Source organism: Hypanus sabinus, chromosome 28 (genome assembly GCF_030144855.1).
Source record: "Hypanus sabinus isolate sHypSab1 chromosome 28, sHypSab1.hap1, whole genome shotgun sequence".
Classification (NCBI taxonomy): domain Eukaryota; kingdom Metazoa; phylum Chordata; class Chondrichthyes; order Myliobatiformes; family Dasyatidae; genus Hypanus; species Hypanus sabinus.
This window is the reverse complement of record NC_082733.1, coordinates 7,179,153-7,196,624: the sequence shown is the minus strand read 5'-3', so window position 1 is coordinate 7,196,624 and position 17,472 is coordinate 7,179,153. Positions and strand designations below refer to the sequence as shown.

The window sequence follows — 17,472 nt, the reverse complement described above, 5'->3', positions numbered from 1 at the left end:
TCTGGGAGATTGCTTGTGTCCTCCCTGGTGAAGACAGATCTAAAGTATGCATTAAATTCTGTTGCCATTTCCCTGTTTCCCATAACAATTTCTCCCAATTCATTCTTCAAGGGGCCAACATTTGCACTGTGGAGGCACTGGAATCAAACAGAACCTCTGGTCAACAAGACCCATATGGGTCAGAGACAATCTAGTGGAGGAACTCAATGAGTTGAACTGTGTCTCATTTTATTTTGGTGATTTAAGTAGATAGAGAAGAGTGACTATATCTCAAGCTGATCGAATAATTTTGTCAGCATTAATTAGGTTACATAATTTCAAGTTCTGTGTTTTTCTCATCATGAGAATAATATTCAACCAATAGTGTTTGATTTTATTTATTGAGAGAACCAACATTCACTGGTTACATGACGCATTACATGCGTCCTTGAACATTCTTCAAGGGGCCAAGTATTTAGAAAGCAAAACCTTTGCTGTCCACTTAGAAAATGCCAGTCATGAAATCCTTTTTGGTATACAGTACAATTGAATAGTAACATCTTTAAAGATTCCCTATTCAAAAATTTCTCTTTACTTAACCACACCCAACTTTATTCAATTTCTTTTTTTTCCAGTCAAGGTGCTCAATTTTTGTTATATTTCTATCCTTCTACTGAGTCTTATTCTGGTATTTACTTATCTGTTTCCTACTTTACATTGTACCCTCCACCAATTTTTTTATCCAAAAGCAAGCCAAGTAATGATTTATTTCCTGTTGAAATAGCAACAGATTGATGGGAGGATGATTCTGAATATACAGCATAAATAACCATTTCATCATCACTTATGTTTTCTTCATCCCAGTCTATTTTTAAATATCCAAAGCCACCCACAATTACAACTCTGCCGTGAATATACACCACGCTGATCTGCCTACAAATTTCATTTGGTTTCCATTCCTCTATATACATTAAAACCCATTTCTAGATGAAATAAGGCTTCTAATGATTTTCTGAAGGCACTGATCATGCAATGATCTTTGACCATGAGAAAGGATAGTCCCATCCACTGAATGCTGGTTCTCTCAATAAATAAAATCAAACACTATTGGTTGAATATTATTCTCATGATGAGAAAAACACAGAACTTGAAATTATGTAACCTAATTAATGCTGACAAAATTATTCGATCAGCTTGAGATATAGTCACTCTTCTCTATCTACTTAAATCACCAAAATAAAATGAGACACAGTTCAACCCATTGAGTTCCTCCACTAGATTGTTTCTGACCCATTTGGGTCTTGTTGACCAGAAGGAGGTTCTGTTTGATTCCAGTGCCTCCACAGTGCAAGTGACCTTGGACTCCTGCATGGCACTTAGTAATCAGCTGACCCTTATAAATACTGGTCATTTCATCGTCATTTACATCTCACTCATAAATCAGCAGATTATACATCAGTAGGTTATTCCAAGTCACTTCAGGGAATTGCTGGAGGAAATGGACAAGTCAAGTTGAGTTTATTGTGTTATGTGCAAGTAAGTGAAGTATAGGTAAAATGAAAATCTTGCTTGCAGCAACAACACAGACATATAGTCTCAGAGAACACACAGAAACCATTAATTTAAAGGAAACTTCAAAGGAGGAAATGAGGAAAATAAGGTTTTAAAAATGCTTCTGAAATGTGTTGCTTAATTTGCAATCAAAAGGACTTTTGGGTCTTGTCATAAAGAAGGGAATGAAAGAAGCCAGCATCAGAAACAAGGACAGTTTAGAGACACACAAAGATGGAGACAAATGGATAAGGTTAGTTGAGATTTTGTCATGAATCCATTTATAAATGAGGCTGAGATATTTAAATACAGTGAAGTAAGAAACTGAGGTGGAATTAGCACAGGATCCAAGGCAGGAAACAGTGTAAGCATTCATCCAGGATTGATGCCAGGAAGTCAAATAGAAGAGAATTGCAATTTGTGGCACTGGATATTTCAGTGAAGGTTTTCAGTAATGGTAGAAGGGATGGGATGAAATTTAATGGTTTAAAACAGAGATGACTTGGTGATGACAGTGTATGTAATTTAAGACTCAAGGACAAATAATTAGAAAATAAAGATAGATAATAGCAGAAAGGTCTGGGCTCTGCCTACATAGCTTGGACTGTTGAAAACAGGGTTGAATAATTCATAAGGTGAAACAAAACAAGGGTTTGGCATTGGCTATGAAATTTTCAAAGTCCTTTGTAAGGAACAGAAGGTTGGAATGTATTCGTAGTAACAACTTGTGAAGAGAACTTGGCTACATCTGTGTCCCAGTCTTCCATGAAACAGGGAGGCAGACTACCTAAGGCAGCTAGATGACTGGTGAGTGATTTAAGAAGAAAGGGTATCTGTAGTGCATTTCCATTTCCAGATGCACCTTACAGAATCTTTGATCTCACCAGAGCATTTTCAGTGGCTTTGCAGTGATGGTTGTGATTCTGAAGTGAATGGTTGCATGTGTCAGGTTTTGCCACTGAATTGTTTTTAAGAATGGATCAATGCAAGTTGCTGTGGACAAAACAAGATGTTCTCCCTTGCCCAGACACATGTGCATTACCTCAGGGCTATAATTTAATGACAAAATTTAATCACAATATTATATATTATTGTCAGGGTCCGGTCTGGAACCGCATTCCGGGTTTTGATCCGGTCCGGGGGCTTTGGACTCCGGGTCCTGCAGTTGTCCCTCCCGTCACCCGTGATCTAGTTAGGACCCTCCTGGCTCAAGGAGGCACACCTGTGACTCATTGAGCTGCAGGTATTTATAAGGGGCCTTGGGACTGGGACCAGGTGGGTGGTCGTTTTGTTCTGTTTCCTGTTTCTCTGCCGGCTCCGAACTCGTCTCTGCATTCTGTGATCCTGTCCGGGCTCAGATCTACGCCTCATCGTGCTTCTCTGCCCCTTACCAGTACTGCCAGGTTGGTCCGCTCCCCCACCTTTCTTCCCATGCGCTGGTCCTGTTTCTCCGCTCATTTGTTTTGTTCGCGCGGTCGCGCTGTCTACCGGCCTTTTTCTGATTTTCCCGTTATCATGACTGTTGTGCTGGTCACCCTGGACCTATGCCCGTTCCTACTCCTTGCCTCCGTCGGGCAGGTCCGGCTGACTTGCTGCTGCCCGGCGGTGATTCTGCCCATTCCTATCCCTTGTCTCCATTGGGCAGGTCCGGCTGACTTGCTGCTGCCCGGCGGTGATTCTGCCCATTCCTATCCCTTGTCTCCGTTGGGCAGGTCCAGCTGACTTGCCACTGCCCGGCGGTGATTCTGCCCGTTCCTACTCCTTGCCTCCGTCGGGCAGGTCCGGCTGACTTGCTGCTGCCCGGCGGTGATTCTGCCCATTCCTATCCCTTGTCTCCATTGGGCAGGTCCGGCTGACTTGCCACTGCCCGGCAGTGATTCTGCCCACTCCTACCCCTTGCCTCCGTCGGGCAGGTCCGGCTGACTTGCCACTGCCCGGCAGTGATTCTGCCCATTCCTATCCCTTGTCTCCATTGGGCAGGTCCGGCTGACTTGCTGCTGCCCGGCGGTGATTCTGCCCATTCCTATCCCTTGTCTCCATTGGGCAGGTCCGGCTGACTTGCCACTGCCCGGCAGTGATTCTGCCCACTCCTACCCCTTGCCTCCGTCGGGCAGGTCCGGCTGACTTGCCACTGCCCGGCGGTGATTCTGCCCATTCCTATCCCTTGTCTCCATTGGGCAGGTCTGGCTGACTTGCTGCTGCCCGGCGGTGATTCTGCCCATTCCTATCCCTTGTCTCCGTCGGGCAGGTCCGGCTGACTTGCCACTGCCCGGCAGTGATTCTGCCCACTCCTACCCCTTGCCTCCGTCGGGCAGGTCCGGCTGACTTGCCACTGCCCGGCGGTGATTCTGCCCATTCCTATCCCTTGTCTCCGTCGGGCAGGTCCGGCTGACTTGCCACTGCCCGGCGGTGATTCTGCCCATTCCTATTCCTTGTCTCCGTCAGGCAGGTCCAGCCGACCTGCCACTGCCCGACAGGGGTTCTGCCTGTTCCTACCCCTTGCCTCCGTCGGGCAGGTCCGGCTGACTTGCTGCTGCCCGGCAGGGGTTCTGCCCACTCCTACCCCTTGCCTCCGTCGGGCAGGTCCGGCTGACTTGCTGCTGCCCGGCAGGGGTTCTGCCCACTCCTACCCCTTGCCTCCGTCGGGCAGGTCCGGCTGACTTGCTGCTGCCCGGCGGGGGTTCTGCCCACTCCTACCCCTTGCCTCCGTCGGGCAGGTCCGGCTGACTTGCTGCTGCCCGGCAGGGGTTCTGCCCACTCCTACCCCTTGCCTCCGTCGGGCAGGTCCATCCGACCTACTGCTGCCCGGCGGGGGTTCTGCCCCATTCTTCTCTTCCGCCCGAACCCTGGGGTAGTGCCCCGCACCCGCCTAGGGGTCCGAGTCGTGCCCAGGCCTCCGGTGTTTCCGCCTGGGGGGGCGTCCCTACCTGGGATATATGCGGCCCGCCCAGGGAGGGCTCTCCGCCAGCTTATCAAGCCTACCTGCTTGAACCCCATGGACCTGTCTACCTGCTTGAACCTCAGGGACCTGTCTACCTGCCTGAACCTAGAGGAGCTGTCTACCTGCCTGAACCTCATGGACCTGTCTACCTGTCTGCCTGAACCCGTGGACCTGTCTACCTGTCTGCCCGAACCCCAGGGACCTGTCTACCTGCCTGCCTGAACCTCGAGGACCTGTCTACCTGCCTGCCCGAACCCCGTTGTCCTGTCTACCTGCCTGCCCGAACCCCGTGGACCTGTCTACCTGCCTGTCTGAACCCCAGGGACCTGTCTACCTGCCTGCCTGAACCTCGAGGACCTGTCTACCTGCCTGTCCGAACCCCGTTGTCCTGTCTACCTGCCCGAACCCCGGGGACCTGTCTACCTGCCCGAACCCCGTTGTCCTGTCTACCTGCCTGCCTGAACCCCGGGGACCTGTCTACCTGCCTGTCTGAACCCCAGGGACCTGCCTGTCTGAACCTCGTGGACCTGTCTACCTGTCTGCCCGAACCCCGGGGACCTGTCTGTCTGCCCAAACCCCGGGGACCAGTCTGTCTGTCTGCCCGAATCCCGGGAGCCTGTCTACCTGAACTCGAACTTCGGGAGCCCGCTCCGGTCTGCCTGCCTGTACTCTAACTACCTGAACCCCAGCTCTACCCTTCAGTGCCATGGCACCCCCATCCTGTCCTCCCCCTAGTACTTCAGTGTCTGCGTCCTGGGTTTGGGTCCATCCGGCCCCGTTCCTGACAATCATTTAAAAAGATCAGTTGATTGCAAATCATTGTATTGGAGTCCAAGATCAGCTGTTCAAGTGTGGCATGAATATAACCATTTTTTTCCTTTGGTCAACCATTAATTTTGTCTGCAAGGTGAGTAAGTCCTCTTCTAAGTTATTATGCACCTATGATAACATCTGCTCAGGCTTCACAAAGACCAGGGAGCATCTGTCTCAGCCATCAACTCTTCCACCCAGTCTTCTGTGTCTCCTTAGTGTCAGGGTTACAGCTACCAAAACTTGAAGGATCTGCAGATGGAGAGGCAGTGAGTTGAGATATGTCACTGATTATCTCCTTCTTTAGATTGGTGGTCTCTAGGTTAAAGATAACAAAGAAATGGTACTGACACTTATACTCTCATCCCATCAATTCTTTCCCTCTGACCTTTGACTACCTTTTTCTCCTTCCTACTTGCAAGACTGTAACTTCAATAACAGTTTGTGCAGACCACATATGATGTCTGTATGTAGCATCTGAGGATGATTATACAGTGTCCAAGAGTGACAGGAATGCAACATTTGAGCTTTTCATCTGGAAAGTCCCAACATCAGAAATATTCCATTTTCTGTTCTCTCCTCACATGTTGTGATCAGCAAATGCATTTCAAGCAAATGCATGCAACTTCTTCTCTTCAGCCCAACCTCTGAAGAGCGCTGACTCTAGTGGCCAGCGGCTGACCCACCCTCTCTTCACCATCCTTGTCCTTGTGCTTGTGAGCTTGAACCGCTCAGCTTACCCTCAGCTTGAACCGGCTTCTTCTGAACATCTATTCCACCAGAAGTCCTATTCTGGCCCACGAGCCCATTCATCAAAAGCACAGCTAGACCAATCTAAAGACCAGACTGAAAATGAGAGACTTTCATACAGACTCATGAATGTGAAGGAAATGGGGGATATTGATCACATGCAGATATAAGAAATTTGGTTCAGTTTGATACCATGTTTTGCATGAACATCACAGACTGGAAAGCCTATTCCAGTTCTGTACTTTTCTGTGTCCTTTGGATGGAGATACACATCTTTGGCACTTTGGTTAGAGTTCTCAATGAAGCTCCGCAGTTTTCTTTCAACTTAACATTCACTTCCCTCTATATTCACACATCCTTTGTCTCCGAGAAATGACTGCTGGCCTGTATCAAGGAGGCAAGGAAATCTCCTCTGATCTAATGTTTGTTTTCTGCAGTAAGTGCACATTTATTAAAAAATAATAATGTAGATCATTTACCTATCATAACCTCTTCATATTAAACATATTACAATAAGGAAAAGGAAAAGTTATCTCAGTTTACTAATGTAAGGCAATCACTAAGGTTATAACAACCTATAAGATGATATGTTGAATGACCTTACAATTTTGAAAGTTAAATATTTATGCATATGTGTACAATTATATTTTCTGGTAAATTATAATGTTTGCAATGGTATTACAAAGATTTCTTTAAATTTAGGGTTCAGCAGATGTTTTAAATGTATTTTCAGCCATTGAAAAAGACAATGGGAACTGACAAGGAATTGAACAGTGTATTGATGTTATAGACAGCATTCTTGTTATGGAATTAACTTTCAGAGACACTTAGATTTTAACATATTTTCTTACTTTATTTCCTTCGAAACCCGTTCCTTTGCTGTTATAAATAAATATTCGCCAATCAAGTGACATCTATCCGACATGCATTTTCTTCATGTATTTAAATTGGAACGCGCTTCTTCTAATATCAAGTTGATTCTGCCCTCCACAGAAATATCTTCTGTTCCAATCCCCAGAATATGGCTAAAATTGCCGCGTCACAAACCCCCGTTGCCCGCAGCTGGTGGTCTGTCAGTGAAGAACACATTGTTTGCCCTGTGACTCCAGGCCGCCAGCGGAACTCGACCATACACCGTGCTGGGATTCACATCTGAGAGTCACCAAAAAAACGACGCTCAGAAGTGGGAATGAGATCAAACTGATCTCGAGTAATACTCAACATGGTGCCACAGCCATTGGCATGAGACCTTGTCTCCAAGGGGTCTGTGGCACCCCACAATAGGATCAACTACAAACTGAGTCAGTAATAAATTTACGCTCCCTCATAATAAATTAGTAGCCACATAAACAAAGATACAGAAATGGCGATACAGTTTGGGTACATATGCCAGCTGATAATTGGGTACCAAAAAGAAAATCTTAAATCATAATATTAAGCTGACACTTTTTGGGAATTTCACTGGTCAGTCCAAATTAATAACGTTAAAAGGCGGCCAGGTTAGCAACAATCAAGATAACGCTGTCGCTTTCCTTCGAGTTACACTGGACATAAATGTTGTCTTTGGATCGTTAAAGCGGACGTGCGCACCAGTAGAGGGCGCCCGACCTTGCGGTTCCAGCATGTGTGCGAGCGGCGCGCACTACTGGCGTGGTTCCGCTGCTTTGTATGTGAGTTCTTGTTTGTCGTGTTTAAAAGTAATGACTTGAGAGTTAGATGTTTTGATTACATTAATCACTGTCAGTCTCTTCGGGAATTAAGGACTTTGATGTGAACCTCGGCTGTAAGAAAACATTTTTTTTTAAAGGAAAATGTATTCACACACGCAGCAGATAACGCCGGTCGGTTCAGGGAAATTTCTCGGAAACCGACGAATTTTGGACCGAGTCTGTTGGTTGTAAGGAATCTATTGATTTACTGCAAGATTTAAAGATTTGTCATTTCGTTAAGCCCGAATATTAAGTTTCCAGACTTTCGACATCAATAATACGCATTATATTGATTTAGCAGGGACGAACTCCGTTATACTTGGAAACAAATAACGCAAATCCGTATCTTCCTGCATTACTGCCGTCGATTTAGGTTAATTTTGATCATTCACTGTAAATCGGAACTATTAAAATCGTTATTCTACTAAAGGTTGTGGTTGCTATTTGAAGAATTGTAACCTGTGGTATGTAGGCAGACCTAACCAGTGGTGTTGCTTGCCTTAAAGCCATCCTCCGGTCAGCAAAGTAGCGAAGGGCGCTCTTCCCCTCGCTGCGGCTTTGCCTCAAGCAAGAGAAACTGTAACACGAACCCAAAACACCGCATTAAACAAACTTTAACCATCACACCTTCTTACCGCTGAGAATAGCGGGCGTATTGCTTCACTTGGGGTATAAATTACCTGTAGTTGGATCTATAATGTTTCAGCAGCTCCACGGGCGTATACGAATGGTTTTGGGAATGTATGAATGAAATTGACAAATGGGGCATGAATTAACGGTTGGGGCAGTTACCCCCAGCTATATGGTCATCACCACAGAGAAGCGGTCACTACGTGTTAAACTGGGGAGTCCAGTACATCGGGCTACTGACTGTCCTTGTGAAAAGCGCGTTTATTTTGGACCAGTTCAGCCAGCTTCGTTCCGCAAAAGCTGGTTTGTATACTTAGAGCTTGGGTTTTTGTTGGCAACGAGATATCCCAGCTGTGGAAAAGTGGCGGATGTGTCTGGAGGCTGTGGGAAAAGTCCGGTATCGGTACGGACCTCGGACCCATGCTCGCTTGGGCTCCACTTCTGATTAAATGACACTTTCACTGGGAGAGGAGGGTTCCGGTCCCAACATAGTTACATCGCGTACAGGTCCCACTAAGTACCCCCTCGGACTGCGGAGCGGAATATGATGCTGAAATAATGTCCCCCCTTTAAACCTTCTCGTCTAAACAAGAACGCTTTCCAACAATAATATATTAACCAGAAAAGGCAAAACACAGAGAAGGGTCTTCACTATCGATCTGTCTGCAACTTTATGCGCGGGATATATCCTGAAACGAATTGTGCTAATGTAAATGTAGACAGCAAAACCATGCCGACCCGTTACCTATAAAAATGCGAAAAGGTGGTCGCTGTCACTACTGCCGGAATTAAAAGTGCAAAAGAGCGGGCGTTAGAAAGCATCGATCTCCCCGGCAGAAACTACAGGCAGGAAGATAGGGCAACCTGAGTACTGATGCCTGCAATGTCTGCCATTAATCTTTACAGATGGCTGTTGGCATAGGTCAGTGTGTTTGGAATGCAGGAAGAGATTTGTTTCCATGTGCACTTACTTTGCACTTAGACTGAAGTTAGCAAATTGCAACACCCCCCCCCCCCCCCCACAAACTCTTTACTCAGCCGCGCTTCCAGTGCGAATATTTGATTACGGTTCAGGTGATTCCAGGTGTGATTGAATGAAACCGTTCTTTCTCCTCCGCCCGTTATCCCGTCCAGCGCTGCGTATAAAACAGGCCTCTGCTCGCCCAGGTTCACAGACCCTGGCATGAGAGAGAGATGTAGAGTTTCTGATGTGATACCAATTTGAGGAAGTGTCTGGTGGATCCAGTCGTGCGTTATCCCCGCATTAAAACAGTGTGACTGTTTAATCTTAATTTTTGAGCAGAGCATTCCGGGGCCCAGCCCCTTCCCAGCTGATGCCCAATAAGAGAGAGACACGGACTGACACCTGCTTATAAGCAAAGCCCAACCACACGGGACAAGTCAGAATCTCCGATCAGCAAAAATCGAAAACAATCGGCATCGTTGATTGCGCCGGGCTCGCTACTGACATGACTTCCAGTGAGATCGAGTTCCCCAGCGAGCTGAAGTCCGATCCCCCTTCCCTGATCGCGTCTCTTCAATTGCTGCCGTCTCCGACTTCAAACCTGGAGATCAAACACACCAAGGTTCGTACTGTTTTAATGAAGTGGGGCGTGAGAACAGGTTACCGTGTTTCACTGGCTGCTCTGTGGTATGTGTGATGTATGCAAAGAGCGGCAGCCGAGTTAATTCATTGCGAATAGAGAGAGTTCAGCGTCAGCGGGGGAATAGGGGGAGCCAGCAACAGTGTTTAAGAACCTGGTCTCCCACTAACCCACAGCCCCAGAAGCGTCAGGGAGAGAACAGTTCTGTCCACTGGGGTGGTTCGGAGGGTTACCCCTACCCCGTCCAACCACCCTCTCACCACTCTGCTCCACCACCGAGCCGCGCTTATTTGCATTCTAAATGATAATAACAGCAGGTGGGTCTATCCCCGAGACGCTTCTTCAGAGGGGAATAAAAGTGACAAACAGCAGCGTGGAGACACTTCACCGCGGGCCTCTCGGCGTAATAATGTCACCGTGCGTCAAACGGGATGTCTAAATATAAACGAGCAAAAATGATGTAGGTGCATTTTGACTGTGAACGCTCGTGACCAAGTCCAGTGAGGTAGCAGAGGGGACTGACTGCAGTTCGCACCTGGAAACCGGAGCGGGGCGGGGTGTTGACAAGGGTGCCCGCGGGCCGGTCTGTTTGGATTCACCGGGGACATCTTCTCCCTGTGGACCGGTGGGGTTGCTGGCAACTTCTCCCTGACATGTGATCATGTCGCTTGGTTCCAAAGGAACTCCGCCCGAATCTGCGCTTCGCGGCTCCTTCTGACTCTTCCACCCGTTAACTTTCATCCCGGGATCCTCGCGTCGTTGTCTGTGACTGGTAATCCGAGCATAGAGGGACCTTCCGTAATGGGAGAAATTCCTTCCTTTCCGTGTAGTGTTAAGGAGCTAAAGTAACTCTTTCTGAGCTCTTTTTGCTGGCGTTAGATTTTCAATAAATCTTTTTACATTATTCAACGATAAAGTCTCCAGGTACAAATATCACATCAGATATGTGGAGGTTTTGTTAAGGATTTCCAATTCAATAAATCTTTTCCTGTGAGTTCAGTTTCTTCTTTAAAATATGATTCTTACCACTGCAAACATCAGTGGATGGGTTTTCTGCGCAGATCTGTCAAGAGGAATGTGTACATCGTGGATTCAGCAGGGACCTTTCATTGCGTACGATTGGATCTCTACGGGAAGTGAGGGAGATTTATGGCTATTTCGGGTTTTGGGTCTAGATTCATTCCCAGTCGGCCCTTTAATGCTGTATCCACTTTCCCACTTATTATAAAGAAAAACAAACAGCTGAAATGAGGCAGGGCTTGTAACGTGAGCCTTCGATTTTTTTTAGATCTAATTGGTAACGAAACCTCACTTACTCGCCAAATGATAATTTCCCGTTAACTTCCCTCAGTTTGCAATCTGTGTTCCGGAGAGGGCGGTCGGCTCGGGAACGGTGAGCGGTTCCCATTGTACACTTGCCACCGGGTGCCGTCTACAACCTTCCACCGGGGTCTTTGACAGGATGAGATGGCAAAACGGGTTGAAAATATTTATACGAACGAAATAAATGCATGAACCTTACTGGATATGATACAGACAAATTAGTGTGTGTCAGTGGGAACTGGGCTGAGAACGGGCAATAAGGGAGGAGCTAACAGAGTGGGTGGGAGGAAGGGGCTCCCGGGAGAAACCTGTCGTTTAACAGTTCCGCACATTGCAAATTGATATTTGCGGAACGACAGAGATTGCTTTTCCAGATCTCGCCAGTCAGAGACCTGGGAGAGGATGTTCAGAAAATCCACCTCCCCCACCCCGCCAATAATTTTCATTGCTGAAATCTTAAAATCGACTTTTGAGTGTCTTCTAAACTAACCACAAACATCAGTACACGCGCACAAGCTTCATCGTACAGTTTGGATCTCGGTACTTCAGTTATTAAACCCGGAGGACAGCGCCCGCACAGTTAGATGACAAGCCCGAACTCTGGCTGCTGCCGGGCCGGACTCCGGGGCGAAAGGGTCTGGCGGTTCCACCGTTTCTGCTCACACTTGGGGCGTCGGCACCCAGTTCACAGCACACACGTTCAGCGTGCTGATTGTTGGACATGGATGTGCCACAGCAGCATTTACACTCCTCAGCTTGACAAGGTGTCAGGTGTAAATCCAGTAGATTGTCTGCCTGCTGACCGCGTCGCCGTCTAAACAATTCCAGTTGTTGGAAGATGTGTGCATGGAGCTCTGCGCGTGCACGCGGACAAAGCCGGGCGCGTGGACAGAGGCACCCATGAACACCTCCCTCCCTCACTCACTCAGAATTGTTGAGCTTATACAGGGTGAGATAGGCCTGTTTTCATGCATAGATGAGGCGCAGGCTGGGGCACTCCTGTGTAGGTACGAGTTCTATGCTTTTGCGGCATACTTAGGAATTGTCCTTTGTATATACGCTGAGTCAAACCCATTACAACTGGCAGCATAAAACATATTACTCTCCTTGAGTCCTGACGAAGGGTCTCGGCCCGAAACGTCGACTGTGCTTCTTTCTCCCTATAGATGCTGCCTGGCCTGCTGTGTTCCACCAGCGTTTTGCGTGTGTTGCTTTACTCTCCTTGTTGGTGATTTTTAAAGCCAAATACCTTAAAGCAGTTTCCTCCTTTGTTGAAAAGGATGTATCTTTATTGCACTAGGTGAAATGGGACCAAAAGAAAACTCAGTGAACTTAGTTCAGTTTTTTATAATGATCCATAGAACTCTGGTCGTTGCCTGGGTTTCAGATCTGGCAGGTGGGACTCCACATTTTCAGTTTATTTTACATTTCAAGGAGATTCAGAAACGCTCCAGATGAAGACTAAGTTCAATTCAATAACCGTGTGCCTGGATTCTGTGGGTGGAAAGCTGCTTTCTGCTATCTTGAGCAAGTAGCCTCAATGAATGTGTGAGATTTGTCACTATTCACCACAGGGGCATCACAGATTACCCAGATCTTGTCTTCATTCTGCATCATCTATGTACTCTTACAGCAGGTGTCAATGGATAGTGGGATCTTGGCTAGTGTTTGCTTCCTAGACTGGGACCAATTATATTGCATTTGCTTCTGTCCCATTTAATGTAAAACAGTCCAGGAACTGATCCATGACATTGAGTAACTGCAATAAACTCACAGAACTACTGGAGGAATATCAGGAATGAAATATTTTTCTGGAAATAAACTACAAAGTCAAAACATAGACAAATCACAAGCAGTAGACAACTATTTTCAGAATTAAGTGACCCCCCCCCCCACCAAGACAGCAGGCAGAGTGAGCAGTGGATTAGTCCATGTGATTGGAAGCATAGAGGTTTTTGGAACTGTGAGAGTATGCCAGTAATTTACAGCTACTGAGATTGTGACACCAGAGCTGAGTAAACCAGGGCATTTACTCATTTCATTTTGTGAGTGTTGTTTCAAGCCTAACAGTGAATTCCAAAAATTCTCTTCATTTCTTTACACATTCTATTAAACTGTAACAATAAGGAATTGTTGGCACAATCAACCAAGAGGGAAGTCTTGTATTTGCCATCTTAGCTGTATCCGTTATGAGCTGCAGCTAACTGCGGAGCTGCAACTGTTATACCATAACATGATAGCTTCCTTAATGTTATTTCCACCTCAAAATCTTTTGTGACCTTCAGTTTTTACATTCTCCAGTGTAAATCATTCCTCTTCTTGTTCTAAAAAGGGGTTATACTCTGCTGTTAATGGACGATCGATTCTCAGCAGGTTTCTGTGTGTAATCCTTTCACAAAACTATTAACCTATTTAAATCACTATTAACCAATCACCAAAAATACTACATAAGGAACTGATATCACCATTTATTTGGTGATGAAGCTGTCTTGGGGGAAAGCAATGAAAGGAAAGCTTTCATATCAAAACAGATAGTCTGACAAATATCTTAATGACTTAAGCAGGGTAATCACATAGAGCACATGTAATGATTGTTTTCTAATGGCATGGTGCAATATATCACCTTCACTTGCTCTTTCATTCCCCTGGTACTCTTTTATTTTGGAAATGTAGAAGGGTAGAATTTCACAACATGAATCAAAAGACCAGGTAACAAAGTCTCAAATGTACCTGGCCATTGAATCTACCTGCAGAACATTAAACATCGCTGGGTTGGTGGTCCCAGTTTGAGAGCTCAGATTGAGCAGAGTACAATCTACAATTGTATCCCTCACAGCAAATTAGAAATTGCAGAACAGAAACATTTACCTCTGCTCTTCTTTTCCACCTGACAAAACTGCTAAAAATAATCATGAAATAACTTTAAAGACACGGCAAAAGATTCGTTAGTCAGTGCATTGTTATATTATCACATGAAATTGTTCAACGTTTTAATCTTTTAATGGGTTCTTTGAAAGTGTATGCCTTTTTCAATTTAACTAATAACTGAATCTCTTCATGTGTTCAGTAATACCTGCAATAGTTCCAGCAGTAGATGCAATACACTTCAGTTTTGGATAATGCTCACAGATCAAGTATTTTAACAGTAAATTGTTTTGATGGAAATTTGACACTACTCATGTAATGGGTTCATGTTTTGACCAAGTACAAATTGGACGTAATTTTCTTGCATGTTTTCTTTGAGTAAGTGTTTCTTTTCTTCTTAGGCATGAATGTCTCATTAGACATTCTGAGCAAAGGCCTTTTCCTTTCTGCACAAAGTGGCTGTGTGTGAGTAGGGGTCTTTGTAGTTGTGTCTCCCAGCTGTTTGCCTGAGCAGCTCTCAGGGGGAGTGGATGCAGTGAACCTGGAATAACAACAACATTAAACTTCATTTACCTCTCTAGAGAGCTTAAACCCCACTAAATGGATTGGATTGATGTGATATTGTATTCCAGGCAAGGCCAAATGGTTGCGGTGAATTAACTTTCTCTAGTGTGTGTTCATTGAAGCTTCTTTAAAGGACGGCTGGTTATCAGGCTACATGTGTTGGTTGTAATTAATATGGTCTTCCACACCTCCACATGTTGATAAGTATTTGCACTGTCTGGGTGATAAATTTCACAAATGAAAGCGTTGCTGGTGGTTCCAGCCATTTAGTGATTTTGTGTCAGAAAGTTCAATCTATTGAGCATAAATCCTGGCTTGTAAACAGCAGGAGCAGTAATGATCTTTCCTCCACGCTTTAGTATCAAATCCGTGAAAGGGTTCTAGCAGATGAAGTAGATGGATGCATCGAACAGGGGAAGAAAGGACCATTGTGGAAAGCCTCAGGTTCGCTGCCGTACTGAAGAACTGGTGCTTGTTACTTCACACCTTTATCTCATAACTGCTGACATTTTGTTTGAAATTTTTACCTCGGATGTCGTGCCTAGCTTCATGTAAAGGTTAATCACTTTGAGCTGTCAGGGTTTTTTTTGTTCTTTTAAAACACCAACGAAGCCAACAGCATTCCAGTGCCCTCTTGCATCTGGTACTTAAACCATAACTATCATCACATTTATTTCAGTTGATGGTATAGTCTGCTGTAATTAGTTACACAAAATCAAATTTTTTAGAAAAACATTTGTTAATGATAAACACAGTACTTTATCAACAAAGATACTTGCAAGTATTAAAACACTCCGATGATAAGAACTGTTACAAGTAGCCAAGCTAATCTGAATGCCATTTGAATCTTGGTTGTATAAATTCAGGGAAATATGGAGCACTGAGAAGCAAGTAGCATTAGTGGATCAGAGATTACAGGCAGAGAAAGTTCAAGAAGTATATTTATCGCTTTGGCCTAAATTATATCTTCTACCACTGTGCAGGTCAGTGGTTCTGCTATTTGTCTCTGACCCAAGTGATCTGCAGCTCTTCAGATCAAAACTAAGTCTTGCTGAGCTGAGATCAAACGGGCGAAGGTAGGGATACTGCCGGTGATTCATCATTGCCAAGGAGGGTGATTGGGCCAAATGGAGCTGTTGCAAATGAAGGTGACATTCCTGCTATCTCCTCTGTTTGATGAGGGGACCATGATGATAACATGAATTTTCATTAAAGAATGGAGCAGTGGAATTGCTTGTGCATGCATATTACAATGCAAAGATGCATCTCCACATACGTGGCAGTTTTTACATACATACACTTAAACAAAAATACTTACTGCACATATACATATGTCTATACACACCTAGACGCAAACATAGTGTGCTGTTACCAAATTTCTGCAGTATATTAATAAAGAGAAATGGTTTAGAATCATGAATTTAGAAACATGTAATTTAGCAGAACATTTTGTATGTGTAGTTCGGCCTAATACCACCATATATTTATTGTTAAATATCAATGACCTTCTGTTATTATTTTTATGGAGAGTTATCCTGTTGCCAGATTTACACATAAACATTTGTCTACAGTTAGGTCAAAGCTGGTAAAGCAAAATCCGTAATTGTAAAGCAGTCTTTTTCCCTGTTCGAGTTTCAAAATACTTTTTGTACTAATCTTGTATTTTACTGAAATGATCGCAACAGCATAATTGCCATTTTTTTTTTAACAATACAGAGCATTTTACCCAATGAAAAAAGCAGAAAAGACCTGAAATCTAGTTGTCTAATTGTATCTTCAGAAATGAGTGGCCAAGTAACAGGTACTTTGTTTTATCCAGGACTGTTTAAAAATCAGCTCACTATGCATTGTCAGAATGATGTTACAATGCTCCTTTTTTAGAACAAAGTTAATTGAACATCAAGATATCAGAAACTTAAAAGAAGCCAATGTTAGATATTACCATTTTTATTATTGGTTAAAATTGTGTGTTACTGTGGCAGAGTCCCAGATTCTGGAAATCAGCAAACATTTGGGATGGAAAAGTGCCCCACAGACAAGTTGTCAGAGAAGGAAAATAAACATTTTGGTGCCCTATGCTTGCTCTGTTGCCATATGCAAATTTCGTGACCAATTGAAGAGTCGCGAGAGTGAAAACATTTGGTGCAAGTATTTTGTTCCATAACAAAATGTCAAGTTACATTCCCAGTTTCATAACAGATTGATGTGAGATGGTAAAAGATAGCCAGTGTTCTCTCCTCCCCTCCTATCAATGTGAGACAGCCCTCCCACAGAGCATTCTCACCAAGACACAAGTACTTCTGCATTCCTAATGCTTATAATCCTTGTTGGGCCTGATTAGTAGCAAAAGAAGCCATTGCCTACATTGTTTGAATCTCGTCTTTACTCACTAATTATCAGAAGACCTCTCTTGAATGTCTTTGGAATGCAAAATGCAAGAACCCAAAACTAGCTTTGTTCTCTGTAAATAGAACAATAACGCATATTAATATTCTACCAAAAAATCAAAAGTTGCCACAAGCATGCCAAACTCTTATGCAGTGTCCAATTTACTAGCTTCTAAAAATCAGCTAAAGATGTGATGATTCACTACCAAATCGTACCCCATCTTGAGGGGATCATTGTTTCCCTGACCTTCCAAACTCCACACTCCCTGCTGATTTGTAATCTAACAACATCTTGTTGGTAGATTACAGAACAACAGTGGCTGGTAATGCAGCGTTTATTCCCCTCATCATGCCTGTTC

At 44.6% G+C, this 17,472-nt stretch overlaps 1 protein-coding gene across 1 annotated transcript in view; it reads left to right on the top strand.

Annotated features, from left to right (window-relative positions):
* Window positions 1-9,705: 9,705 nt before the first annotated feature.
* Window positions 9,706-17,472, top strand: part of aldh1a2 (aldehyde dehydrogenase 1 family, member A2) — a 101,317-nt gene continuing 93,550 nt past the window's right edge. The window contains exon 1 of the mRNA XM_059952558.1: window positions 9,706-9,956. Within this exon, the coding sequence (XP_059808541.1) occupies window positions 9,840-9,956 (117 nt within the window). The 5' untranslated portion in view covers window positions 9,706-9,839. The remainder of the gene's footprint in view (window positions 9,957-17,472) is intronic.